At 60.6% G+C, this 27,715-nt stretch overlaps 1 protein-coding gene and 1 long non-coding RNA gene across 4 annotated transcripts; one reads left to right on the top strand and one right to left on the bottom strand.

Moving 5' to 3' along the window:
• Positions 1-27,132, top strand: NIBAN2 (niban apoptosis regulator 2). Of its 3 annotated transcripts, none has more exons than XR_008971953.1 (15): positions 1-162; positions 13,530-13,660; positions 16,203-16,331; positions 16,426-16,531; positions 17,697-17,864; positions 19,676-19,791; positions 19,872-19,976; positions 21,848-22,010; positions 22,414-22,601; positions 22,751-22,906; positions 23,289-23,405; positions 24,054-24,161; positions 24,247-24,358; positions 24,910-26,399; positions 26,600-27,132. XR_008971953.1 is itself a non-coding variant. In XM_057407377.1 (15 exons), the coding sequence occupies exons 1-15, from the start codon at positions 108-110 to the stop codon at positions 25,851-25,853; spliced, it is 2,538 nt and encodes an 845-aa protein (XP_057263360.1). In that variant the 5' UTR covers positions 1-107; the 3' UTR covers positions 25,854-26,476. The 3 variants fall into 3 exon arrangements, 2 of the variants coding, with proteins under 2 accessions (XP_057263360.1, XP_057263359.1); XM_057407377.1 differs by lacking the exon at positions 26,600-27,132 and having other exon boundaries at positions 24,910-25,536; positions 25,597-26,476; XM_057407376.1 differs by lacking the exon at positions 26,600-27,132 and having other exon boundaries at positions 24,910-26,476.
• Positions 27,105-27,715, bottom strand: LOC130598178 (uncharacterized). The gene is made up of 2 exons (XR_008971954.1): positions 27,247-27,715; positions 27,105-27,206 (listed from the first exon to the last, which is right to left on the bottom strand). It is a non-coding gene; the product is annotated as an uncharacterized LOC130598178 (long non-coding RNA).

The following is a 27,715-nucleotide window of genomic DNA, read 5'->3' as shown; positions in this document are numbered from 1 at the left end:
GGAGTGGCAGCGGGTCGGTGGGGCGCCGCGCTGCCTGGACCGCCCTGGGCGCTGCCTTCCTCCTCCTCCTCCTCCTCCTCGCCCGCCCCGGCCCGGCTCCGCTCGCCATGGGAGATGTGGTCTCCACGCACCTGGACGAGGGTCGCCGCCAGCACATCGCCGGTGAGCTCCCGACCCCGCTCCTCTCATCCCATTCGGGCTCTCCCCATCCCTCTCTTCAATCCCCCCCTTTTCCCCGTGTTCCCGCGAGCCTCCCGCCTCCTCCTCCCCTCTTTCCCACACTTCAAACTTCCTTATTTTTCTCGCCTCCCTTTCTTTTAGTTCCTCTTCCCACCACGTTGCATTTTCCCTGTGTTTTCGCCTATCCCATGGCTGGACACATCCCGGAGCGGGGCGGGGGTGGGGGGGATAACCCGAAGTGCCTGTCTGCTTCCCAGCTGAAGGGCTGGGTTGTGCCGAGGGTGTTTGTGTTGGCTCCGGTGTTCCTGCGCTTGAGCTTCCCCGGGCTGCGGGGAGGGAAGGCGAGGAGCCGGGGTCCGGATTGGTGCTGGCAAGCCGGGTCCTGTGCCGGGAAACCACTGTCAGCGTGGGATTCGCTGGGGCTGGGCCGGCAGATGAACTTTCTCCCCCTTAGCAGTGCTGGGGAATCCCTAGGGAAGCACTTCGCAAGGGGGGTTTGGGGTGGAGGGAAGGGCTCGGCTGCACCCTTGGGGTACCCCTGTGCATAGGCAGGGCTCGGCGCGGCCCCCACCAAACGCTGTGGGACGGGGAAGGGTGACAATGTGCTCATTGAGGGCCCGGGCGTCTCTGCCCCCGGCACAGGATGTGTGCTCCGTGCAGCCTGGGAATGGCCGAACGTGGAATTACGGCTTCTGTGCAGTGGGATTGGGGCGGGGAGGGTGCCCGGGGTGTCTCATTGACCCCTGTAAGTGGGGCCACCCCTGCCAAGCCGCTCTGCGTCACTTGTGCTGTGCTCCCCAGGGCTCCCGAGCAGGCAGGACCTGACCTCCCAGCCCTTCCCTGCCACGCTCCGGCTCCAGTTCCAGCTCCCCGGGCTGAAAACCCCATAGGCAGCCCCACAGGGAAGCCGCACCTTGGCCGGTGGCTTTGTGCTGGACCTTGTGCAGCGAGCTCAATGGCTGGGGTGTGCCGAGGGTTTGGAGGTGGCTCTGTCCTATCTTTATCTCGACCATAAAGCCATGGGAGCGGCTCTGGAGTCCTTTATCCCCAGGGGCTGGTGTTGATGGAGCAGCGTGGGGTGGCTGTGGTGGCACCGGTGCACGGAGCCGGTGTGCGATGGGGCCCATGGGCCATGCCGTGCGGGCTGGTTGGCAGGAATGCTGCCGTGGTATGTGGCTCAACAGGGTGCCAGCAGGTTTGTGAGCTCCGGAGGAGGGTTTGGAACTCGCTATGGGGTTCGTGTGTTGCACAGTTGAAGCTCAATGGGGTTGCTCCAGCGCCGGCTCAGCCCTGCTGCTCACTGCATCGGGTCCAAAGCACATCCCGAAACTTCCTTTAACTGTGCATAGATCGCTCCCTGCCCAAGCCCCGTGATCTGAATCCCAAAGAATAACAAGGAATAACTATGCAGGAATCTGTGTCCGCTGGGCCAGAAATGACGTGTTTGAAGGTCAAGGTGGATGGTTGCAGCCTGGCAGGGACTGAGCGGTTGCACTGGGGGGGTGCAGATGAGTTCTCATGGGGAAAACAGGATTCCAGGCAAATTGGATGATGGAGATGGGGCTGGTGCATGTCCTGTGCCGTGCTGCAGCTCCTGAGGTTCCAGGTGGGTAGGGGAGACCCTCCTGCACTGGGAAACCTCTCTGGGAGATACTGGAGGCACTGGGTTCATTGAGCACAGAGGCTCCTTGCTGGGTGAAAGCCCCAGAGCTGGGAGGAGCCAGAACCCACCAGGCAAGGCAGGACTTGCTGTCAGAATGCAAAGCAATGAGCAGGGAGAACTCCAGGCTTTCCTGCCTGGCTCGGCCTGTTCTCTTCCTGCTGCTCCTGCGGCTGCTGGGGATGGATCCATCCCCTCTCCAAGCAGCTTCTCCTGGTTGTCTTATCGGGAGCTTGGAGGAGCTTCCAGGCTGCTGTGGCCCCTGATTGCAGCAGGGATGGGGACTCAGGGCTTGGCAATGCTCCCTGTGATTGCAGCCCCTTCCACCAGCAGCAAGCCCTGGGCAGTGGGGACATGGGGAGAGCCTCATTCAGAACCCACTGGGAGCTGTGGGATGAGCGCTGCAGGTGGGCTAAGGCAGGAGGGAGACCTGCCTTCCCCGTGAGGGTGCTGAGGCCCTGGCCCAGGGTGCCCAGAGAAGCTGTGGCTGCCCCATCCCTGGCAGTGCTCAAGGCCAGGTTGGACACAGGGGCTTGGAGCAAGCTGCTCTAGTGGAAGGGGTCCCTGCCCGTGGAAGGGGTTGGAGATGGAGGAGCTTTAAGGTCCCTTCCAACCCAAACCATTCCGTGGTTCCATATTTTTTTTCCCCCACTGCTGTTGCTCTGCTGCACGTCCCTGACTCCCTGCACTGTCCCAGTATCCCTGCACTGTGGCTGTTGGGGCAGCCCAGGGGTGGGATCTACACTGGGGTGGTTTTAAGGCAGTGCTGCTGCAGCTCCTGCACCCTTTTCTCCCGAGTCTCTGTGACCCCTACGTGCTTCCTCCTGCTGCCCTGCTTGAGACATTGTCCTGGCCTGACTCACCCAGCTCTTTGCTAACACCCTCGGGCTGCCCTTCTCCTCCTCCTCTTCCTCCCAAACGTGGGTTAGGAGTTGCGCCCAGCTCAGGGCCTGGACTCTCCTTTCTCAATGATGCCCAGCACAGGCAAGATCCCTGGGGACACGAGGCTGGCAGGGATGGGGTGAGGAAGCTGAGATGTCACCGGGTGCCTTTGGGTTTGCGCAGACCCCTCCTGTCCAGGGCAATGGGTGCCATCAGCAAGGGGCTGAGTGAAGCTCTTCCCTCGTGTGTCCGAGCCCCATGGACCCCTTCTCTAGGGGGTGAGGTGGAGCACGGCAGGCAGGAGCTGGGTGGCTCTGCCCCTGGTCCTGGGAGAGCGCAGGGCTGCTGCAGGATGTGCCGGGTGGGATGGGGAGGTGGGTGGCAGCGCAGGGAGGGTCCCTGGGAGCTCACACCTTGCTCTGGCATTCCCAGGGAGTTGCCAGCTCCTTAATTACTGACTAAAGCAGCTGTGAACGTGGGGTGGGACCTGAGCAGATGCCAGCCCACACAGTGGTGGCATTGGTGACACTGAACCTCAATCCCACAGCCTTCTCCCTGCAGTGCCTGCCAGGCATCAGTGGCTGCGTATCCCTGACAGCATCCCAGCCTGGTTTGGGATGGGACCTTAAAACTGATCCAGCTCCAACCCCTGCCACAGGCAGGGACACCTTCCACTAGAGCAGCTTGCTCCAAGCCCCTGTGTCCAACCTGGCCTTGAACACTGCCAGGGATGGGGCAGCCACAGCTTCTCTGGGCACCCTGTGCCAGCGCCTCAGCACCCTCACAGGAAAGAGCTTCTGCCTTACATCCAACCTCAGCTTCTCCTGTTTGAACCCATCACCCCTTGTTCTATCACTACAGTCCCTGATGAAGAGTCCCTCTCCACATCCTTGTAGCCCCCTTCAGACCCTGGAAGCTGCTCTGAGCTCTCCACACCACTTCTCCATCTCATGCCAATGAGGAGCATCCTTCTCCTCCCAGGAAGCTGTGTGCCAACGGGATGGGCTGCGGGGTCAGGTCTGGTGGTGCCAGCAAATGCCAGAGGCTGTGGGAACAGGTTCCCAGCAGTGGGAAGAGGTTTGCTGTGGCTTCCTTGAGCGTGACTCTCATTTCCTAGCCTGGCCACTCGTCTGCTCCTGGATGTGGTGGCTGCCGGTGATGGGCACTGGGGCTGGTGTGAGGCTGAAACCCTCACCCTGCCGCAGGGGGACCAGAGCAGGGAGCTCCGATGGGTGCTGGGATGTGTGTGGTGTCTCCTAACCACGCGTGTGTCTCCTTTCCTCATGGAGTAACCATCTCCCTGGCACGTCAGGGCTCCCTGCCAGGGCAAGGGCTGGTTGTGACACGCCAGGGCTTTACCTGCAGCTCTCATGTCAGGACATGGGGCTCGCCAGACCAACGTGTTGGGGCAGGGGACATGGTCCTCGTGTGCTGGTGGCCTTCCCATAGGGGCAGGAGGAGGGAGCCCTCGCTGTGCTCAGCCTGACCTCCATCCTGGGAGTTCCTCCCTCCCCAGCAAAGGGGGATAGGAGAGAGGGGATGGAGCAGCCTGGGCAGAAGCACTTGGGGCTGTTGGTCAGAGAAGCTTCCCATGACCCAGCTCCAGTGCCTGAAGGGGCTGCAGGAAACCTGGAGAGGGGCTTGGGACAAGGGCCTGTAGGGACAGGCCAAGGGGAATGGCTTTAACCTGCCCGAGGGGAGACTGAGATGAGCTCTTAGGGCTGAGCTCATCGTAGAGCTCAGCTCTGTTCCACCCTTCTGGGGACCATCGGGCTCCTGTCCGTCTGCCCCAGCCCCACAGCAGGTTGCAACAAGCTCCCACCCATGGCACTGCCATGCTGGGGAGAGCAGAGGTGACACATGGACATGGGGACAATCACTGAAACAAGCACTAAAACACCCCCAGTTGAGTGTACCCACAGCTCTGGTCCATGGGGACCCAGGGAGTGCTGGGTGCTATGGACAGACCATGTGTGCAGGAGCCTGGTGCCAGGCTGTGGGAAGGAGCCGTGTCAGACCCCCCCCATCCCATTTCCAGCCCTCCTGGAGCACTGCAGGCTCTAGTTCACATCCTGCCCTGCCCTTGCTCCCGAGGAGCAGGGACGTGGGGAAGCAGCACGCTGTCTGCTCGCAGGGGGTCTCCTGCCTCCACCACCACCGCTGCGCTCTGTGCATGTCAGCAGGGATGCAGGGATGCTCATCCACGCAGCTGGCAGGTGAGGTGTGAAGGCAGGCGGGCTCCGGGTCTCCACTCAAAGCTGAGCACCCCCTTTGCCCCTGCAGGACCCAGCTCTGGTCCTGGAGAGCTCGGAGGCAGGAGGGGAAGAAGGGGCAGAGCAGAGCTGCTCATTCCAAGTGCGCTTCCTGCAGCTCCTGGACCGGATGGGGAGGAAAGAGTAAAACTCCACCTTTTCCCCCCTTTCAAAGGGAAAGGGCAGCAGTGTTCAGTGCAGGTCCCAGCTCTGGCTGGTAGAGCACGGTGCCCTTCTCCATGCCCTGCTGCCCTGTGGGGCTCAGACCCCCTCTGCGACGGGAGTCCCCAGGATGGGATGTCCCCATGCAGCAGGGATGGATGGGACAACCTGGGGCCTGGTGTGATGCCCCTTTGGGGGTTTCTCTGCCCGACGGGACGTGCCCCAATGCTGGGGTGACCTCAGTGCTGCTGTGTGGGGCAGGAGAGCAGGGCTGCCAGCTCCCAGGCACCAAAGTGATGGTGGAGCTGCCATGGGAATCATCCTGAGTCCCTTACTCTGATCCCAGTGCATGCAGGGCATCACCTGCGGACAGAGCCCAGCCCTGTGAACATCCCAGCCTTGGGAACATCCCTGCCTTGCCTAGGAGCCACGTTGCTCTGCTGGCTGCTGCCCAAACTCCCATAGCAAGGAATCATAGAATCATGGAATGGTTTGTGTTGGAAAGGCCCTTAAAGCCTCTTCCAGTTCCAACCCCCTGCCACTGGCACAGGAACTTCTTATCTCTAACCTGAACTTCCCCTATTTCAGTCTGAACCTATCACCCCTTGTCCTATCACTCCAGTCCCTGATGCAGAGTCCCTCTCCAGCACCCTTGTAGCCCCCTTCAGACACTGGAAGCTGCTCTGATGGGAGATGCTGGTGATGCTGCCAGCCCCATGGACCTGTGCTTCAGGGCATGACCCTCAGTGGGGAGCAGGGAGCATCATGAGGGCACAGTGTGGGACAAGCACTGTGGGGCATGTGGACCCTATGTCCGCCGGGCACAGCAGCAGGGGCTGTGCAGAGCTCAGGGCAGGCTCAGGGCTGTTTTGTTCAAACACCTCTTGGGTTTGGTTGGGTTTTTTGTCCGGACACATAAAGGGCTTTGTTTGGTCTCCTCCCGTGGTATGGGATTGGGTTTCCCACTGGCACTGAGCAGCTTGGAGGGTGCCAGGTCCAGCTCCTGTCTCTGGGGCTGGGCACAAGGGGCTGCTGCTTGCCCCTGCCAAGCACAGGAGCATTTGCTGGAGCATCCCAGAGATGTATCCACCCCCTGGTACCGGGAGCCTGTGGGACCCAGAGATGCCCAAGTTCCATCATAGAATAGAGCCTGGTTTGTGTTGAAGGGACCTTAAAGCTCCTCCAGCTCCAACCCCTGCCACGGGCAGGGACACCTTCCACTAGAGCAGCTTGCTCCAAGCCCCTGTGTCCAACCTGGCCTTGAACACTGCCAGGGATGGGGCAGCCACAGCTTCTCTGGGCACCCTGTGCCAGCGCCTCAGCACCCTCCCAGGGAAGAGCTTCTGCCTAAGCTCCTCAGTCTTCTTTCCCCCTGCTCTGGCCACTTTGCCTTGGGTTTGCAGCTCCTCTCCAGCCTGGCCATGCACTGGTGGGACCCTGGGGATGGGGGCCATGCGTGGTGATGTCTGCAGCCAGGTCCAGCCAGGGTTTGGGGGTATCCAGCTTGAGCCAAGCTGCTCCATGGGAATGCTTCCTCTACCCACAGCCACCTCCCTGCCTGTGGGACGTATCCTGACTGTCCTGCGGGTGCCATCACATCCTGTGGTGGGCTTGACTCTGGGGTGGGTTTAGCCCAGCTGTGGTGCCTTTGTGGGCCCCATGGCTTTGGAGCATCACCACAGAAGCACCAGTCGGAGGGAGAGGCATGAGGGATCAGGCAGGAATGGGAGGACAGGAGGGGGATCCTCTGCCTGGCTCCCTCCCGTTTGGGCTGGGAGGTTCAGCGCACACATCTCATGCTGGGCTCCATCCAGCCCCAGCCAGCTCCTCCGGAGACGTGTCAAGGCCCCAGATGCCGTTTGTGACTCACGTGCACATTCCTCGCACGCAGCCTTGTTCCCGGGGAGCAGCGGGACACCAGCTGCAGGAAAACACAAATCCCTCATCCATGGGGCTGGAAGTGCTGCCAAGCCACGGGAATGGGGGTGACGGGAATGGGGGTGACGCAGGGCGCTGACTCTGGTGGGGTTGGGCAGCAGGAGAAGCAAGTAAAGGGCACCGAAGAGTGGGGTTTTTTGCCTGTTCCTGTGCTGAGGAGGTGCTGCTGCAGGTGCTGCTTCACTTTGGCCCCATGGATTTCATGCCTTAGATCCTGCCGCAGCCGTGCTGGGGCAGGTTTGTTTGCACTGGGCTGGGAGCAGCGTTGTGCAACCACCACAACTGGGTGAGGTGTGGGGGGACCAGGAGGGTGCTGCCGGCATGGGGATGGACGCCCCTGGGACGAGCATCGCCACGAACGCAGCCGGGATGCAGCCGGGATGCAGGATGCTGCAGGGGGCTGGTGCAGGCACCAGCAAAGAGCCGTGTCCCCAGCGGGTGCCCCAGCCCGGCGCTGGCACCGCGGCTGCTTCTGACTCATGTGGGGGCAGAGCCTTGTGATGCAGGGGCAGGGAGAGGATGAACCGGTTCAGGCCTGGGCCCATCTGGTTTCTCCTCCCTGGCTCTGCTGCCTCATCCCTTCCTGCTCAGCCCCCGTCCTGCCCACCCACCCTTCCCGCAGTGGTGTGAGTCAGAGGGCAGCGGCTGCTCGGGATGGGATGGGATGTGGGGGGGGGAGCAGGATGCCGCCCCATTCCCATTTGTGCTTCCAGCTGTAGCTGGGGTTTGGAGCGTGCTGGAGGCAGGAGGTGATCCCGCGGTGCTGAGCTGGAGGAGAGCACAGGGAGAGCTGCTCCCGGTGTGCTCCAGGATAAGCTCAGTTCAGATAACAGCCTGGTGTGGGTGGGTTTGTGTGAAGGGAAGAGGGGAAACTGTCCCCATCCTCGCTGTCATCCCTGTTGCTTCTCCCTGTTTCCATCTCTCCTGCTCTACATGGGAGGGGATGCTCGGCTGGGCTGAGCCAGGCCCATAGGAAGGAGTTTGTGTTTCTGGGTGGGAATGAACTCGGATTCACATTCCCAAATTTGCTGTTTTGAGGTCTCAGCACCCCACCCCTGGCACGCTCGGTGCGCACCCCATTCCCAGCGTGCTGTGTACCCACAGTGGGGGATGCCCAGACACATCGTCTGCCCTATGCCAGGATTCAGGATCCCCAGAGGCAGCGGGCAAAGCCCCGGGTGCAGGATGGCCACCCTTCATCCAGCCACTGACATCAACCCCCTTGTGATGGGCTTGTCCTTGTGGTGGGTTTTCCTTGCTGGACGAGCCATCTTCATTGTCCTCCTGGGCTACCAGGAAGAACGGGAGCAGCCGAATGGGATGTGAGGGGCAGGACGGGGGGATCAGCGTGCATGCTTGGATGACTTTCCGGGTGCTTCCCGTGCTCCCTGGCATGCAGACAGGATCCTGGGACCCTCCTACCCCTCTCACATGCTGGGTATGGGGACCGCTGGCTGGGTGGTGACAGCCAGGGATGTCCTGGTGACAGCACCCCTTGCACCCAGGAGCAGGGAAAGGGCCCCTTCACCCATGTGCAAATCACAGCCGAGGGGTGAGCTGGCTGGGCTGGGGTCACCGTGTGCCACCCCTGGGTGTCCCTGTGGGTGCCACCGGTTGTGCTGCTGCCCCAGCAACCTGCTTGTGCTCTCTCATCCTTCACTGGCTGCATCAGTGATTAACTTCAGGTCCTGCCCCAGCAGCCTTGGCCGTGCCCTGCCGGCGGGATGCCCGTTGTCACCAGCAGCATGGGGCAGGTTTAGATGGAGCTGAGGAACAATTCCTTCCCCAGAGGGTGCTCAGGCATTGGAACAGGCTGCCCAGGGCAGGGCTGCAGTCACCGTCCCTGCAAGTGTTTAAGAGCATCAAATCCAACCCTGTAACGTTGGATTTGATGCTCTTAAAGGTCTTTTCCACCCCGGTTGGTTCAATGACCCCCAGCAAGGGGATGTGATTTCCTGGTCCTCCTGTGTGTCTGCTCCTCCACTGCTCTGCAGACACATCCCTTTGCACCACCCCATTGCTGAGGTGGCAATGAGGGGACGTGGGACACGGTGGCGGGGAGCCGGGGCTGACTCAGGCTGTCCCATGGGCAATGAGCCAGCAAGCATCCATCACGCATGCGGGGGCCAGGGCTCCACAGCCCCGGGCTCTGCCTCAATGGGCCTTTGTGTCCTTGGCTTTATCCTTCTTTATGTGCTGGAGCAGGAGGAAAATTCCCTGCCTCCGGTGAGGCATCCCTGCGGCATCCCACAAGGGTTGGTCATGCTCCCACCCATCCCGGCCACAGAGACTGGGGGGGGTCCTGGGGAATTTGGGATGTCAAAGGCTCCCTCTGCCCTATACGTTTAAATGGCAGGATGATGGGGGTCTGGAAGGTGTCCCAGGAGTGAGGGATGGGCTCTGAGGGTGGAAAGCGGGATGTGGGCTGCAGGGAGGGTGCACACGGATGTTCCTGCTGGGATGTGTCAGCCCTGGGCTCCAGGCTCTCCTGGGGGTGTGTGCATGGGTGTGCATGTGGGGTATGTACCTGTGTGTGCATGGGGGGTGTGTATAGGTGTTCATGTTTGTGCATGGCTGTGTGTGGATTCACGTCCTGCTCCCTGTCCTATCCCTGTCCCTTGCCAGCACAGGGTGGGGAGCAGGGGACAGCTCTGCATCCCCAGAGGCTGCCAGCACCTTCCTGCATGGTGCAGGGGGGTGAAGGCTGGTTTGGGTCCATCCTCCCTGCCCTTTTCCTCTTACGCTTTAACCCTTTGCTGCTCACCAAAGATCCTGCCACATGAGGAGGTAGGAAGGCTGTTTCCATCCTCAGCTCCTCGGGTATCTCTGGAAGGGCACAGGGGTGATGCTCATCTGAGGAGCAGCTTTGCCCAGCGCTGTGCAATGCATTCCAATGCTGGGGGAGGCTGAGCTGGTCCCCAAACCCCAGGAGACATCAGGGTTGAGCCATGCCCCTGCTGGGCTCTGTCCTGGGTGGGATGTGCTGTGAAGGTGCGGATGGGTCATGGATGCATCTGGAGGATGCTGAGCAAAGGCAAAACAAACGCTGCTGTTGGGTATGGGCCAGGCACGCTGCAGCAGGACCAGCCGAGGCTCTGACCTCCCACTGCCAGAGCTGCTGATGCTGCTGGCCTTGGCCTGGGCTATTTAAAACATCGCTCTCATTTTCACATGGTTTTGAGGGGAATGAGGTGTTGAGCACTGGTGCTCCAGAGCTCTGCAAGCGCCAGGGTGGTTCTGTGAAGAGCTGCAGGCAGCACATCCCAGTAGCTGGAGGGAAGGATATGATCAGGCTGCCCATGCTGCTCTGCAGGTGATAAGGGCTCTGGGCTGGACATGGAGCTCATGGGCTGTGTTTTCCCCTTGGCTTTGCTCTGATGCTGGAGTTGGGGCTGGCCCTGCTCGTATGGGAGGCCAGGATAAGAGCTGGCTTCTGCCTGGAGATGTGCATGTGTGTGGCTGCTGATGGTGCTGGAGATGCTCCCAAGGCCAGGCTGCTGGACCAGCTTGGGCAGCTTCCTGTGGCTTCTGAGGGTGAAATCCACCTCCTGCCCTGGTTCAAAGGGACGGATGCTGGACCAGGGCTGCTCTGCCCAGGCTGTGACCTCTCCATAGGTGAGGGCTGCACGTGCCTTTGGGCTGCAACCCTGGCTGCTTGAGGACTGCTGCCTTCCCACTGGGACTGTTGTGCTGGAGATGCTTTGGGCTTGGTGATGATGCTTTGGGCTCCATGACGGCTGCGCTGGCACGACCGGTTGGGGAGGTGGGCAGGAGCAGGACCTGGATGGCTCCATCCAGACAACCCTTGGGCTCCTCTGTCCTCGGGTGTCATAGGGACAAAGACAGATCTGTGCTGCCTGTTGGGTCACCCTGCCAGGGTGTCCCTGGGGTGCTGCTCTGCTGTGCCCTTGGGGTGCTGGTGGGTGATGGGGAGGCTGCGCGGGTCCCTGGAGATGTGACGGGGAGGGATGGAGCATGGCTGGGGATGTGGAGCTGATGTGGCATAGGATCATAGAACCATAGACTCAAACAGGTTGGAGAAGACCTTTAAGAGCATCAAATCCACCCGTTCCCAGCACTGCCCAGGCCACCACTAACCCATGGCACTGAGGCCTCGTCTCCATGGGCTGTGAACACTTGCAGGGACGGTGACTGCAGCCCTGCCCTGGGCAGCCTGTTCCAATGCCTGAGCACCCTCTGGGGCAGGAATTGTTCCTCAGCTCCATCTAAACCTGCCCTGGGGCAGCTTGAGGCCGTTCCCTCTTGTCCCATCCCTTGTTCCTTGGGAGCAGAGCCCAGCCCCTCCTGGCTCCATCCTCCTGTCAGGCACTTGTAGGCAGCGATCAGGTCCCCCCTGAGCCTTCTCTTCTCCACACTGAACCCCCCAGGTCCCTCAGCCGTTCCCCATCACACCTGTGCTCCAGCCAGGCACAGAGGGCAGAGGATGGGAACCCCCTGCTGATGATGCCAATGGGTGCCCTGACCCCCCCAACCTGCAGCACCCTGGGCACTGGCTCCTTCACCTCCCATCCCTGTCTGAGCAGCTTTGGCTGCAGGTCCAGGAGGGGCAGGAGCTGTGTCCCTTGGCACATCCCAGCCCATCACCAGCTTTGTGGTCCCAGGCAGGTGCCAGCGCCTGTCCCAGCGGGAGCCCCAGCACCCTTACACTTCCTCAGCCTCCCATTCCCCCTTCCCACAGCCATGCCCAGGACTAAGCCGTGCGTGGCTGCAGGCAGAGATAAAGGGCTCAGGGGCAAGCTTTGCACAGGGAGGGCAGGGGCAAGGCTCTGGGCATCCCAACCACCAGGCAAAGCCTTCCCCAGGGGGTGCTCAGGCACTGGAAACGGGTGCCCAGGGCAGTGCTGGAGCCACCGTCCGTGGGATGTGCCCCCCGTGGTCCCTCTGTCCCCGTAGAGCTGGGCAAGGTTTGGCCACTGCAAGTGTTTGGCTGCAGATCTGCTTCAGTGCCTGCAGGTCATCGGCTCCTGCTTCCCGTCGGCTTCAACGCTCCCAGTCGGGCCCTGGCTACCCAGGGACAGTGAGTGACAAAGGAGCTCCTTTTTCCCATGATCCGAAGGGAAAGGAACCCTCGGAATGGCCTTCCCAACGCGAGCTGTCTGCGTCGCTGCCCGGAGCCGCAGCCAGGCTCAGGCTGAGCTGCAGCACAGGCTCTTTTCCAGGGGAAAACGCCAAGTCCGGGGTGAGGAATTTCCCTGCTGGGATGTGCAGGCGCCTCGCTCTTTGCCATGAGGAAGGGTTGTTTGGCTGGGAAGGGGTTGCCAGCGTGATGCTGGATGGTTGCCTCCGTCGCGGCGCATCCCCCCTGGGACGGCTTTATCCCAGCGGTGTTCTGCTCTGGTCCTACGGGATGTGCGGCATCCCCTGCGGCAAACGGCTCCTTCCCTGCCTGCTGCGGGGATCTCGGCTCCGGTGAGCGGTGCCAGGGCCAGCGTGGGGGGTGTTTAGTCTGGGTTCGTGCCCCCAGCGCTGCGTCGCTCCTCCCCAGTGCCTTGGCACCGGCTCCAGCCGTCGGGAAGGGCTGGAGGAGACTTGGATTCCTTCCTTTCACAGGCTCCAGGGCGAAGTTGAGAGCAGGATTCAAAGGGGAGGCCAACGGCAGCCCTGGGGAAGCTGCGATGCCTTGGGGAGGGGTTGGTTTGGTGCAGGAGCTTCCTGGAGCTGGTGTGGGGAGAGGGGTGGGTGCTGTGTGGGGCAGGGGTTGCCCACGGGGCACGGTCTACATCAGGAGGGTGCTCCATGGATCAGGGTCTGTATGGGGCAGGGTGCTGCATGGGACAGGGGTTGCTCCGTGGGGGAGGGTGTACATGGGGAGGGTATTCCATGGGACGGGGGTTTCTTTATGGGGAACAGTGTATGTGGGGCAGGGGTGCTGGCAAAGGCTGGGGGGATGCAGCCCCACTTTCCCCTGTGACTGATGGCCCAGAAGGAGCCTTGGGGGCTGGGGGGTGATTGCAGTGTCCCTCCTGCCCCGGGCATCCATGGGGATGCCGAGGAAGGGGATGCTCTCCAGCACCATGGGGTGATGTGGGGGTCTCTGCCTCACACATGGGGGTGACATGGGGGGGGGAAGGGGGGCTCGTGGGTCCTTTCCTCTTCTCATCTCCTTGCTGGAGCATCAGCACTTCCCTCCCTGTGCTTATGGGGCACAGTGGGGTCGGGTGGGGATGAACGATGCTTGGGGCTGGAAAAGCGTTGCCCCCAGTCTCAGTGGCCGAGGCACGGGAAGCCATCACCGGCATCAGCTCCATGTCGGGAATTCCCTGCCGGGGAGCAGAATCCCTGACATCAGCGTGAAAAGGCCAACACAGAGCGATGCTGCTGGCCCCACATGGTGCCTGTGTGCATGGGGATGGTGTCCTGGGTGTGTGTGTGTGTGTGTGCAGAGGAGCCCCCATATCCACCCCTGCTAACGCAGCCGCGCTGTCCCACTGCAGAGAGGACGGGGAAGGTGCTGGGTGAGTTCTGCCGGTGCTACAAGGAGCAGTTCGGGGTCGCGCTCTTCAACAGCGTCCGCTATGAGATCGAAGGCAACGGGGGGCCACAGGCTCAGCTGCTGCACCGTAAGGTAAGAGCTGACGGGAGCTCCATCCCCGTTCCCACTGCGCCTGGGAACACCCCCTTTCCCCGTGCCGCTGGTCTAGCCCATCCCCGTGGCATCGTGCACCGCCCGTGCAGCACATGGGGCTCCCCAGGGTGGTTTTTCTTCCCAATCCATGCAATGAGCGCACCCGGGTAAGGCTGGTTCTTGGCTGCAGCCCCTATGGAGGCTGGCAGCTCCTGGACCCCACTGTGCCCAGCGATGCCCTAAGCAGGGTGTGCTGGGCTGTTGTTGGGTGTGAAGAATGCTCCAAATGCCTGTGGAGGGCAGGAATCCCTTGCAGGCATCCCTGACCCCATAGGGAAGAGGAGCTTGTTCTGAGCTTCCGGGAACCTCGTGCCTCCTGCCTTGGGAAAGGTCTCCAAGCATCATCTCTCCTTGGTGCCGTGGCTGCAGCACCCAGGGATGGATCCTGCCCTCCCTTCCCACCTCCAAAGGCAGATGTACCAGATGAGGCTGCTCATCAGCAGAAAGGGGTTGGGGTCCCTCCATGGTCAGGTCAGTGGAGCTGCTGCCCTGGGGGTGCTGTGGAAGCAGGAGATGTGGTTGCACATGGGAATAGGCTTCTGTGTTTGTGCAGGGCTGGAAAGGAGGGGCTTTCAAACACGGATAGGGCTTGGAGCAAGCTGCTCCAGTGGAAGGTGTCCCTGCCCCTGGCAGGGGGTGGAGCTGGAGGAGCTTTAAGGTCCCTTCCAGCACAAACCATTCCATGGTTCTATGAAACCACCCCATAGAGCCCGGCACCAGATGATGCTTAAGTGCTCTGGGCCTCACGGAGGAGCAGTGCCAGGACCAGGCTCTCTTCAATCAGCCCTTCCTGCACATCCCCACCCCGGTCCCAGTCCCCATCGTTCCCAGTCCCTGCACAGGGCACTCCCAGCCCAGCCCAGCTGTTTGGCACATACCTGCCTGTCCCAGACGCATGCCAGGGTTGGGTGGTGACACCTTGGTGACTGCCTGGGGCAAGGAGGAGGTGCAGGAGGGACAATTGTGCTGGAGCTCCCCGAGCACTGGTGGCCATGGAATCCCTGAATCCCAGCCTGGTTTGGGTTGGAAGGGACCTTAAAGCTCCTCCAGCTCCAACCCCTGCCACGGGCAGGGACACCTTCCACTAGAGCAGCTTGCTCCAAGCCCCTGTGTCCAACCTGGCCTTGAACACTGCCAGGGATGGGGCAGCCACAGCTTCTCTGGGCACCCTGTGCCAGCGCCTCAGCACCCTCACAGGGAAGAGCTTCTGCCTTAGGTCCAACCTGAGCTTCCCCTGTTTCATGGTTGTGTTCCCATGTCAGAGCTCAGCACTCCACTGGCATCCAGCCTAGAGCCCCCCTAGAGGGCTCCATGTGCCTTGGGCAGTGCTTCTAAAGCTGCTTCTCCTTGGATGAGCCACCGTGGGGAGATGCTGATGCCCTCCTGGAGCTGGCACCCCCCCTTCCTGTCCCCATCCCTGCTCACAGCCTTAGGGTCCGGTTCTCATCCCTCCTGCTGTCCCCAGCCCTGCCGGACTTTGTGCTTTCTTCTCCCCCTTCCAAGGCCTTTGGAAGCTCAGAGGAGCAGCGAGTGCCTCATCCTGTTTGCTGAGCTGGGCTGCTCCCACAGCTCCCATTGCCCAACGTGTGAGGTTGTGGGGCTGAGGGAAGGCAATGGGGCTCCTGCGAACCAGGAGATGGACACAGCAGGGAGGAGGAAAAGGTCCTGAGCACGGTGGGACCCAAGCCCTGGCTGGTCCCTCCTGATGGCCACCGTAGTGGATGGTGGGTGGCCGAGGCAGCAGAGGCGCCGCTGCGCTCTCCCGAGCTCTTGGCTCTCATTTATGTTCCTGGGATCATAATTCCTGCCAGGAATTCTGGGCTTGCTCAGCCTGTGTTTGGAATGGAGTAAATGCTGCTGCTGTGTGAGCCAGAGGGGCTGGAGAGACAGCTTGCTCCTGATGCTGATCCTCTGGGAAGCCCAGAGAGTTTAAGCATCGTCTGGTGCTGGGCTCTATGAGGTGGCTTCATGGAATCATGGAATGGTTTGTGTTGGAAGGGACCTTAAAGCTCCTCCAGTTCCAACCCCTGCCACGGGCAGGGACACCTTCCACTAGAGCAGCTTGCTCCAAGCCCCTGTGTCCAACCTGGCCTTGAACACTGCCAGGGATGGGGCAGCCACAGCTTCTCTGGGCACGAGTGGGACTGCTTGGTACTGGCCATCAAAGAGAAGGTCCCACCGGGGTGCAGGTCAGAGGCCAGCTGCAGGTGGCAGGAAGCAAGCTGTGCCCCACCGTGGTCTCCATGTGGGACAGGGAAGAGGCAAACTCCCAACACAAACCAGGCTGGGTTCCATGATCAGGCACCAGAACTTGCAGTGCTATCGGGCATAACCCAGAGGTGACCTTGGGCACCCTCAGCACAGAAACCCTGACCCCCAAAGACTTTGCCAAGCTCCCTGCACCAGGCTGTGCCTATGGGATGGAGCTGCCCCTCTCCCTGCACCCCCTGTGCCACCCCCCCCCGTGTTCTCCTCCCTGCAGGTGCCCCTCGAGGACCACGTCATTTACTCGGGCAACCTCTTCCACTACATCGAGGAGAACAAGAAGTGGAGGAACCGCTTCTGCGTGGTCCCACACAACTACGGCTTGGTCCTCTATGAGAACAAACTGGTGAGGGGCATCCCCCACCGCTGGTGGGCCCAGCCCCGAAGGGGGACACCCCATCATCACCCCCCATCATCCATCACCGTGTTTCTCTGCTCAGGCCTATGAGCGGGACCTGCCGCCCCGTCTGCTGATCAACAGCGCTGGCTACAAGATCCTCACCTCGGTGGACCAGTACCTGGAGCTGGTGAACAGCAGCCTGCCTGGTGAGTGCTGCTGGTGCCTAGGGGTGAGCAGGGATGCTCGGGGTCCCCAGTGCTGCTGGGTGCCCCTTGAGGACCTTTGGGAAGGGAAGGGATGGGTTTGGGATGTAGCATCCCTGAGGACTTTATGGAAGCAGTAGTTTTGGGCTATAGCATCCCTGGGGACCTTCTGGAAGGGGTGGTTCTGGGCTATAGCATCCCTGGGGACCTTCTGGAAGGGGTGGGTTTGGGCTATAGCATCCCTGGGGACCTTTGGAAGGGTGGGTTTGGGATGTAGCATCCCTGGGGACCTCCTGGAAGCAGTAGTTTTGGGCTATAGCATCCCTGAGGACCTTCTGGAAGGGGTGGTTTTGAGGTGTAGCATCCCCGGGGACCTTTGGAAGGGTGGGTTTGGGATGTAGCATCCCTGGGGACCTTATGGAAGCGGTAGTTTTGGGCTATAGCATCCCTGGGGACCTTATGGAAGCGGTAGTTTTGGGCTATAGCATCCCTGGGGACCTTCTGGAAGGGGTGGTTTTGGGCTATAGCACCCCTGAGGACCTTCTGGAAGGGGTGGTTCTGGGCTATAGCATCCCTGGGGACCTTTGGAAGGGTGGGTTGGGGATGTAGCATCCCTGAGGACCTTCTGGAAGGAGTGGTTTTGGGCTATAGCATCCCTGGGGACCTTCTGGAAGGGGTGGTTTTGGGCTATAGCATCCCTGGGGACCTTCTGGAAGGGGTGGTTTTGAGGTGTAGCATCCCCAGGGGCCTTTGGAAGGGTGGTTTTGGGATGTAGTATCCCTGGGGACCTTTGGAAGGGTGGGTTTGGAGTGCAGCATCCTTAGGGACCTTCTGGAAAGGGTGGTTTTGGGCTGTAGCATCCCTATGGAGCTTCAAGGAGGGGTGGTTATTTAGGGTGTAGCATCTCTTTAGATCTTCTATAAAGACTGATTTTGGGGTGTAGCATCCCTGGGGACCACTAGAAATAATGATTTTCTTACCTTTTTGTTAATTTTCACTTCTGATTTCCTGTTTGGGAGAATTTGAGCATCCTTTGACCATGGTTTTAGTAGAACTCACAGCCAAGGCACTGGGAGGGAGCTGAGGGATGTTTTGTGTCTCTGCTGCACCCCCAGCCCTACATCCCCAACCCGCTCTGCTCCTCACAGCATCCTCCCCTCTTTGGCAGGTGTGACACCCAAACTGGGACAGACCCCCATCTTTAAGTGCCCCACGGATTTCCCCCTCATCCTCTGGCACCCCTATGCCCGGCACTATTACTTCTGTGTGATGACAGGCAAGGAGCAGGAGAAGTGGAGGGCAGTGTTCCAGGACTGCGTACGGCACTGCAACAATGGTGAGGGATGCTGGGGGGGGGCAACGTGGGGCTATGGGGAGGGGGGAAAGCATCCTCCTGCTCCAACCAACCCCCATGGAGGTTGGTTTGGGTCTGGGGCCAAAGGGGATGATTTGAGTATCATTGAGCATCTCACGGTCTCTGTAAGTGGCGGTGGGGAGAGGGAGGGATCATAGAACCATGGGGTGGTTTAGGTTGAAGGGAGCTTAAAGCTCCTCCAGCTCCAACCCCTGCCACGGGCAGGGACACCTTCCACTAGAGCAGCTTGCTCCAAGCCCCTGTGTCCAACCTGGCCTTGAACACTGCCAGGGATGGGGCAGCCACAGCTTCTCTGGGCACCCTGTGCCAGCGCCTCAGCACCCTCACAGGGAAGAGCTTCTGCCTAAGAGCTCATCTCAGTCTCCCCTCTGGCAGGTTAAAGCCATTCCCCTTGGCCTGTCCCTACAGGCCCTTGTCCCAAGCCCCTCTCCAGCTTTCCTGCAGCCCCTTTAGGCACTGGGAGCCTCTCCTCCTCCTCAGCATGTGATGGGAACACCCCACGGGGTCCCAGGGGTCCCAGGGATGCTCGGTGCTTGTGGATTCTTGCATCTCCGCAGCCTGGATTTCTCTTTGGGATGGTTCCTCCCTCCTGAGCCCCATTTCCGCCCCTCTCTGCTCTTGCAGATGCCGTTTCCAATTCCATGAAAGCTCTTTTGTTGTCAAGCAATCCACTTAGCCTTTTCCCTATTAGAGGCTCTGGTTCTGCCTCTGGGTGCGATGAGGGTGGGGATTTTCCCCTCCCTTTTGTCCAGCCTGGTTTCCCTGGAGCCTGGGTGCCCTTGGCTGCTCCAGGGATGCCCCTTGTCCCGTGTGATGCCTTTTGCCCACCGCGCTGGCTGTTATCCCTGTTGTAGCTGTGATTTGGGCAAGAAGTGGCTCCAGACTCACACCCCTTCTTTAGTTTCCCCAGCAAGAGGGGATTCTCCTGTGCTATGGGACAAAGCCCCAGGTTTGGAGGATGAGGTTTGGCCATAGAGCTCTGCTATGGCAGGAAGCCCTTACCATGGTGTTAAGCCCACAGCATAGCGTGAAGCCCACACCGGGCTGTCCCGCCCAGGAGGTGATGCTGAGCCATGGATGGAGAAGCTCCAGGCCCACCAAGCACTGAGAAAGGCTCAGACCTGACTTTCTCCGTGTTTTTTCCCCTCTGCCCCTTAGGAAAAGCTGCTTAGGCTTGGGTTCAATGTAATCATCTTAGGAAAATCTGTGTGACTGGAAGAGATCCGCTCCCTGCCCTGGGCTGGGGAGGACAAACCAGCCCTGGCTCCATCTCCACAGCTTGCTGAGTGGTCCAGGGACGTGCTCTGACCCTCCACCGTCATCCCATGCTCTCGGGCCATGCGCCACTGGGCTCCTGCCCATCCATTGCCCCATCTCCTCCTCCTCCCCAGGGGCTCCCAGCACCCTGAGGGGTGACTCACTCCCAGCACGTGCTTTCCTCTTCCTCCCCACATCCTGCATGGTCCCCTCCTTCCTCCAGCCCCCCCTGGCTGCCCCATCCTGCTGATGGGGGCCCCATAGAGCACTGGGGGTCACTGAGCCCCCTCATCCAGCCCAGCCCTTGCTCCTGGTCCCTCCCTGCCCTCAATGTGCAGATTGGGACCCCCCTAGCCACTGCTGCCCCCAGCCCGGTCAGAGGCTTGGGATGGGGTCTCCCAGTCCTGGTGTGGGTCTGAAGGTATGGGGGACACAAGGGACCCCTCAAAACGGTTGGGTGCTGCAGCAGCTGCTCACTCATCCCCATCCCCATCCCCTTCATCCCTCGTGTCCAGGCATCTCCGAGGACTCCAAAGTGGAGGCTCCAGCCTTCACGGATGCAGTTCGCATGTACCGCCAGTCGAAGGAGCAGTACGGCACGTGGGACATGCTGTGTGGCAACGAGACCCAGGTGAGGGCCCCTGCTCCCCCCACGGCCCCAAGGCAGGGATGTGGGATGAGCAGGGCCCCCACAGCCTCCTGCCCCCGCAGGTCCTGAGCAACCTGGTGATGGAGGAGCTGCTTCCCGAGCTCAGGAACGCCATCGGGCCCCGCCTGAAGGGCAAAGCGCAGGAGCGCCAGCGGACGTGGATCCAGGTATGGGGCTGCCGGGGGGGCATCAGCTGACCTGCATCCCTCTCTGCCCCCTAAGAAACCGTCTTTACTCTCCACCATCCTTGTTCTCCACCTCCTTATTCTGCTCCATCCTCATTCTCCGCCATCCTCAATCTCCTCCATCCCTATTCACACGTGTCCTTATTCCCCCCATCCTTATTCCCCTCCATCCTTTATTCTCCTCCATTCCTTATCCCACTCCATCCTGTATTCTTCCTCCATTCTTTATTCCTTTCCATCCTTTATTCCCTTCCAACCTTTATCCCCCTCCTTTATTCCTTTCCATCCTTTATGCCCTTCCAACCTTTATACCCCTCCATTCTTTATTCCTGTCCATCCTTTATTCCCTTCCAACCTTTATACCCCTCCATTCTTTATTCCCTTCCATCCTTTATTCCTTTCCAACCTTTATCCCCCTCCATTCTTTATTCCCTTCCATCCCTTATTCCTTTACAACCTTTATCCCCCTCCATTCTTTATTCCTTTCCATCCTTTATTCCCTTCCAACCTTTATCCCCCTCCATTCTTTATTCCCTTCCATCTTTTATTCCTTTCCAATCTTTATCCCCCTCCATTCTTTATTCCCCTTCATCCTTTATTCCCTTCCTATCTTTATCCCCCTTCCACCCTTTATTCCCCTCCATCCTTTATTCCCCTGCATCCTTTATTCCCCTCCATTCTTTATTCCCCTCCATCTTTTATCCCCCTCCATCCTTTATCCCCCTCCATCCTTTATTCCCCTCCATCCTTTATCCCCCTCCATCCTTTATTCCCCTCCATCCTTACTCTCCATGCTGTCTCCTTACTGTCCCCACAGCAGCCCTGCCTGCACTGCCTGTCCCTGGGGTGCGGAAGCAGGCAGGAGGAAGCCCAGCCCTGGAGCAGAGCCCATCCTGGCTATATTTAGTGAGCCATTTTTAGAGCAGCACAAGCTAAATCCAGGCTGAACCCTTGTGAAAGACCAAGGGCTCTTTCGAAGCGCCTGTTAAATCCCTAAGAGCTGATGGGTAATTACCACCAGGCCTGGAATGTGCCTCTGGAGCAGCCCAAAACCGACCAAACGCTGCTTTTCCAGGAGCTGTGGTTGGAGCTGCAAAGCTGGGAAGCCCCAGGGGGATGGGGGGGGAGTGGTAGGGGGGTGGCCCTGCCTTCTGCCAGCCCCGGAATCACTGCGTGTGCCTGTGAAGTGAGTGTGAAGCCTCAATGAGCAGCTTCAACCCCACCATGGGATGGGCTCCCGAGACCCCATGGAGCGAACAGCCTTCAAATGGAGTCATGGGCTCTCCTGCCTGGACCAACAGGCCCCATCCCTGCAGCATCCTCATCCCTGCAGCCCCCCCATCCCTGCATCTCCCCCATTCCTACAGACGCCCATCCCTGCAGCCCACCCATCCCTGCATCACTCCAATCTCTGCAGCTCTCCATCCCTGCAGCCCCCCTATCCCCACAGCATCCTCATCCCTCCATCACCCCCACTCCTGCAGCCCCCCAACCCTGCACCCCCCCATCTTTGCAGACCCCCTATCGCTGCAACATCCTCATCCCTCCAGCCCCCCCATCCCTGCAGCCCCCCCCCCCCCCCTATTTCCCCCGATCTGCCTGAAGGTTCACAGAGGCAGATGCTCAGCTCTCTGCCCCTTGGGTACCACTTTGAACCATCTCTGCTCCATGGGAGCTTCATCTCCCCCAGCTGGGGGGTCCCTGCTGCCAAAATCTCCTGTCAGCCTGTGACAAGGGGTCTGGTCAGGGCACGGTGAAGGCTTGGCAGGTCCTGCAGGCATCTCCTGCTGGAGGTGATGGGCAATAGAGAGCATGGGGTGGGGCTGCTGACCTCCCCATCTCGCTCTCTCCAGATCTCGGATGCTGTCTATAGGATGGTCTATGAGCAGACCAATGCCCAGTACGATGCAGCGATGGCCAAGTGCGAGCAGGAGCGGCCCCAGATGGAGAGCACTATCCGCACGGACATGGACCAGATCATCACCTCCAAGGAGCACTTGGCCAGCAAGATCCGAGGTACAGCCCTGCGGGGAGACAAGGATGTGGGCATGGAGACAAGGATGTGGACATGGATGTAGCTGTGTCCCTGGTGTGGCACTGCCGCTGTTTCACCAAGGTGTGGTGCTCCTGGGGTGCAGCATGGCCTGGAACCCTTGGGAGATGCCAGAAGGTGCCGGGGTGCGCATCCTCTTTGTCATTGTCCTGAGAGGTGGGGGACAAGGTGGGCAGTGGGTAGGAGCTGGTTCAGTGCAGACTGAGGGCCCTCTGCATTAACACCCTGTGTTGTCCTGCAAGGATGGAAGCCTTCTCCTGTAGGGCCTTGCGGAGAGGGGCACGTCCCCCTCTTTGGGGTGGGTTTAGGAGCTGATCTGAAGGGCTGGAAGGAGCCTCACCGTGCTCACCCCTGCTTTCTGCCCAGCGTTTGTCCTCCCCAAAGCGGAGGTGTGCGTCCGTAACCACGTCCAGCCCTACATCCCCTCCATCCTGGAGGCCCTGATGACCCCCACGAGCCAGGGCTTTGCCGAGGTGCGGGAGGTGTTCTTCAAGGAGGTGACGGACATGAACATGAACATCATCAATGAAGGCGGCCTGGAGAAGCTGGTGGAGGTGAGACCCTGCAGGCCGGAGGGCTTGGGGGTGGCAGGGCCAGTCCTGCTGCATCCTCAGCGTAGGCAGCACTAGGGGACCACGGGAAGCACGTGGGGATGAAGCCCCTGTGCGTGTCCTGCCCTGCTGAGCCTGGCTTTGCTCCCCAGTACATGGAGAAGCTTTCCCACCTGGCCTTCCACCCGGTCAAGATGCAGTCGTGCTATGAGAAGATGGAGCAGCTGAAACTGGAGGGTCTCCAGCAGCGCTTCGATGTCACCAGCACGTCCGTCTTCAAGCAGAGGGCCCAGATCCACATGAGACAGGTGGGATGGGGAGCGAGGTCCCCCTGTGTCCCCCTGCGCAGAGGCAGAGCAGAGCCCAGGCTGGTCCACCCTGGCTGCCCTGTCTCAAGGGCCTTCATGTCATTGGTACCCACCTAAGGCTGCGTGATGGATCTGGCCATTCCCTTAGGTCTGGAGCCCAAGCAGTGGGGCAGTGCATGGCAGCAGCATGGGGCATCCTTCTAGCTCAGCACCCAGACTGAGCCCACCAAGCCCAGTGGCACCAGCAAACCCAGTAGCCCAATTCTGGGTTCTAACCCAGCCAGACCTGGAGCGGGGTGTAGGGGAAGGGAGTGCAACCCATCAGGGCGGCGGGATGGTCCCTTTGGGTCCCCGGGTGCTGACCATCTGCCCCTGCTGACAGCAAATGGATGATGCTGTGCACACGTTCGAGACGCTGCTCCACCAGGAGCTGGGGAAGCTGCAGGGCAAGGACGACCTCTGCAAGTCCATCCAGCGCATCCTGGAGAGGGTGCTCAAGGTGAGGGGTGCGGATCCGGGCTTTGGTGGCGTTCAATGGCCTTGGGCCAAGGGAGGGGATCCTGCCCCTCTGCTGCCTTCTGGGGAGACCCCCCTGCGCTCCTGATCCAGCTCTGGGGCAGCAGCACAAGAGGGACGTGGAGTTGTTGGAGCGAGGCCAGAGGAGGCCATGGAGATGCTGCGAGGGCTGGAGCAGCTCTGCTCTGGAGCCAGGCTGAGAGAGCTGGGCTGGGGCAGCCTGGAGAAGAGAAGGCTCCTGAAGGGGAGACCTGAGAGCAGCTCCAGTGCCTGAAGGGGCTGCAGGAAAGCTGGAGAGGGGCTTGGGACAAGGGATGTAGGGACAGGCCAAGGGGAATGGCTTTAACCTGCCAGAGGGGAGACTGAGATGAGCTCTTAGGCAGAAGCTCTTCCCTGGGAGGGTGCTGAGGCGCTGGCACAGGGTGCCCAGAGAAGCTGTGGCTGCCCCATCCCTGGCAGTGTTCAAGGCCAGGTTGGACACAGGGGCTTGGAGCAAGCTGCTCTAGTGGAAGGTGTCCCTGCCCGTGGCAGGGGCTGGAGCTGGAGGAGCTTTAAGGTCCCCCCCAGCACAAACCAGGCTGGGATCCTATAAGAAGGATCTCACTGACCCATTGACTCTTTCACCCCTCAGAAATACGACTATGACAGCAGCACCGTGCGGAAGAAGTTCTTCAGGGAGGCCCTGCTGCAGATCACCATCCCCTTCCTGCTGAAAAAGCTGGCGCCGACCTGCAAGGGGGTAAGAGGGTGAAGTCTGGGGTGAGGGGGCTGGAGCATCCCTCCCTACTGCCCCCCTGGCTGAGCAGCCTCTTTCCCCATGGCAGGAATTAGCCAAGTTTCAGGAGCTGATCTTCGAGGACTTTGCCAGCTTCATCCTGGTGGAGAACACTTACGAGGAGGTCGTGCTACAGTCGGTGATGAAAGACATCATGCAAGGTAGAGCCCTGCAGTGCCAGGGAGCTCCAGCACTCGGGGTGGGTGCTGGGTGTAGTCAGTGCAAGCCAAGCCTGGGCTCAGCATCACCTGCAGGGTCCATGATGGGTGCTGGGTACCAGCGGAGGGAGATCATAGAATCATGTGGGTTGGAAGGGACCTTAGAGCTCATCAGGTTTCAGCCCCTGCCACGGGCAGAGACCCCTTCCACTAGAGCAGCTTGCTCCAAGCCCTGTGTCCAACCTGGCCTTGAACACTGCCAGGGATGGGGCAGCCACAGCTTCTCTGGGCAAGATAACCCCATGCAGAATACTGGGAATGCAGAAGGGAAGGTGCTCCTCAGCAGGGTGCTGGGGGAGGCTGCATGAGGATGGATGACCCCATGCAGGATGCTGGCAGCATCTTCCCCCCCATCCTTCCCACTGTCAGAGCTGAGTGGTGCGACGCTGAACTGGCTCCATACCGCCAAAGGGCAGCAATGGGGTAGATGCCTGGATTTGGTGGGCTCTGCCCCATGCCCACAGCCCCTCTGACCCCTCTCTCGGTGCCCGCAGCTGTGAAGGAGGCGGCCGTGCAGCGCAAGCACAACCTGTACCGCGACAGCGTCGTGATGCACAACAGCGACCCCAACCTGCACCTCCTGGGCGAGAGCATCCCCATGGAGTGGGGGGACGAGCCCAGCTCCCAGCCCGAGGCCGAGCCGCAGGGCGACCGGCGCCGCAGGGCCAAGCAAGTGGTGTCGGTGATCCAGGATGACGACGGGCTCCTGCCCTACGCCGTGGGCGCCGAGGCGCTGCTGCAGCCCGGGTCCCCGCAGCCCCCGGAGCCGGAGGAGCCACCGCCGGATGGGGTGGAGGAGATCCGGGAGGCGCTGGCCAAGCAGAGCCGCGGGGGTGCCGGTGAGGTGGAGGAGCGGCTGAGGAACGGGACTGACGCCAAGCGGGAGAGTGGTGCCACCGAGGAGGTGGCGGTGGCAGCGTCTGTCCCAGGGGATGTCCCCTCCCAGGGTGCAGCCAGCGATGGGGACAGGGTGCACCACGCCACAGCGGCATCGCCTGCGCCTGCGGCTGATGTTGTGTCAGGGGCTGGGGATGCTGCAGCGGCATCAGCGGTCCCTGGAGCCGAGCTTCCATCAGGGGCTGAAGTGCAACTGCCTGCACCAGCATCACCCGTGCCTGGAGGTGATAGCACACCAGGAGCCAGTGTGCAACCGGCTGCACCAGCATCACCCGTGCCTGGAGCTGATACCCCATCAGGAGCCAGGGTGCAGCACACCATGCCGGCATCACCCAAACCCAGAGCCGATGTCCCACCAGAGGGCAAGCTGCCCCATGGTACACCAGCATCACCTGCACCCGAAGCCAAGACCCCATCACCGTCCACCGGCTCAGTTTGCCATCAGCCCAGTGACAAGGAGACAGGCGAGGAGGTGGCTGTTACCCCCCCACAGCCCCCAGGCACGACAGAGAGCGGTGAGGGGGTGCAGACAGAGTTCTAGCCTGGCCCCCCCACCATGGACTGGCCCTGGTGATGCTGGGGGTTGGGATAGGGGGAACAGGACCCGCTGTGCTGCCGGGGATGGAGGGCAGTGCTGTGGGAAAGGGAGGGGATGGGAAACACCAAGACCTTATTGCCTACGGGGGGGGAGACCCCGCTGCTGTGCGGGGCTGGCTACAGCCAAGTGGTCCTATTGGGTCAGACTGGGGAGGCCCCAGCCCGGGGTCCCCCCTGCACTCTGCTCTGTCCTTCTTCTGCCTTAGTTTCTTCTTTTCTAACGAGGAGATGCTTTATCTGCCCCCCGAGCACTGGGGCACCCGGGGGGAGGCTGGCACTAGCCCTGCTGTGGATGGGTGCACGGGATGCTCCCAGCTGCCCCAGGGATCGGCCACTGGTCCCAGTTGAGGGCTTCCTGGGAATGCCCACCAGCAGTGCACCCATGGCCTAGGGATGCCAATGGGATGATGGAAAATGTGATGACAGGGATACAGCAGCACTGGGTGGCTTGCACTGCTCCTGATGGGGTGAGAACTGGGGCAGGCGTGGGGTAACAGCACCCAGGCTGGGGCAACTGCATCCAAACTGGGATAACAGCACCCAGGCTGGAGTAACTGCATCCAAACTGGGGTAACAGCACCCAGGCTGGGGTAACTGCATCCAAACTGGGGTAACAGCACCCAGGCTGGGGTAACTGCATCCGAACTGGGATAACAGCACCCAGGCTGGGGTAACTGCATCCAAACTGAGATAACAGCACCCAGCACCCATCCCTGGCCGCCCTCACTCACCCCAGGCCCTTCTAGCAGCTAAGTTCAGATTAAAAGCTCAGCAGTGAAGGTGATGCTCACCCCATGTCTCCAATGGGACTGGGCTGCCTGGATCCAGGCAGAGGAGGGATCCCAGCTCTTGCTTCCCAGTCCTGTGCACAGATGATGGCTCCAGCTCTAGAGCTCTGGCCAGCGCAGTGCTGGTGGGGCAGAGCTGGCATCCGCTGTGGGGCCAGGGACAGGCACAGCCCCATGCAGAGGTGCTGGTGGGGTTGGCAGAACTCGTGTGTGTGTGTGTGTGCATGGAGTAGGGACCAGCACCCTGACACCTGCCTGTATTTTAGGTGCTGCTGTTTCTGCCTCTGAAGGGGGGTGGCCAGCCTGAACCCCCCCAAAGTGCCTTGCTTGGGGAACTTAAAACCTGTCTCTTCCAGGATATTTTATTAAGAAAGTTATACAAATGTTTAAAAATATGCTTATAATAATTAATAAAATGGAAAAGCTTTATTTAAAGCCAGAGGAGACTGTGCTCATTGCTGAACCCAGCCCTGGGGCTGTGCTGGAGGGGTAGGGATGGGAGAGTGCCCCTGTGACTGGGGGTCCCCACTGTGATTGGGGGTCCCCCACTGTGACTGGGGGGGTGACACATCCAACACAAGCCAGGAGCTGAACCACTGAGATGGTTTTATTAAAAGGGGTGTCCCGAAGCAGCAGCAAGAGGCCCCAAAACAGCAGCTTCCCCTCAGCATGGCCACAACTTGGGGGCTGCTCCCACCCCATCCCTGAAGCACTGGGAGGGGGGACCCATCAGGACCCCCTGTTCTCCCTAGAAGGCACTGTGTGAAGAGGGGCTTGGTGCAGGGCAGCGCTGGGCAGGAGGGCACAGGGGTACCGGTCCCCTATATCCCCATCCCCATCACTGCACCATTCCCATTGCAGCCAGGATGAACCTTGCAGTGGTGGGGGGAGGAAACACTCAGCACCCCCCCCCCTTCATCATCACCCAGCCAAAGCTCCCTGAGAGCTGGGGGCAGCCACCAATGGACGGTGGCCATGGGGCTCCCCTTCCCCAGCAATACCCACCCTGAGTTGAGCC

This window comes from Pezoporus wallicus, unplaced genomic scaffold (genome assembly GCF_028554395.1).
Source record: "Pezoporus wallicus isolate ANWC-B61680 ecotype Strahan unplaced genomic scaffold, APGP_CSIRO_Pwel_v1 contig_8234, whole genome shotgun sequence".
Classification (NCBI taxonomy): domain Eukaryota; kingdom Metazoa; phylum Chordata; class Aves; order Psittaciformes; family Psittacidae; genus Pezoporus; species Pezoporus wallicus.
This window is presented reverse-complemented; position numbering and strand designations above follow the sequence as displayed.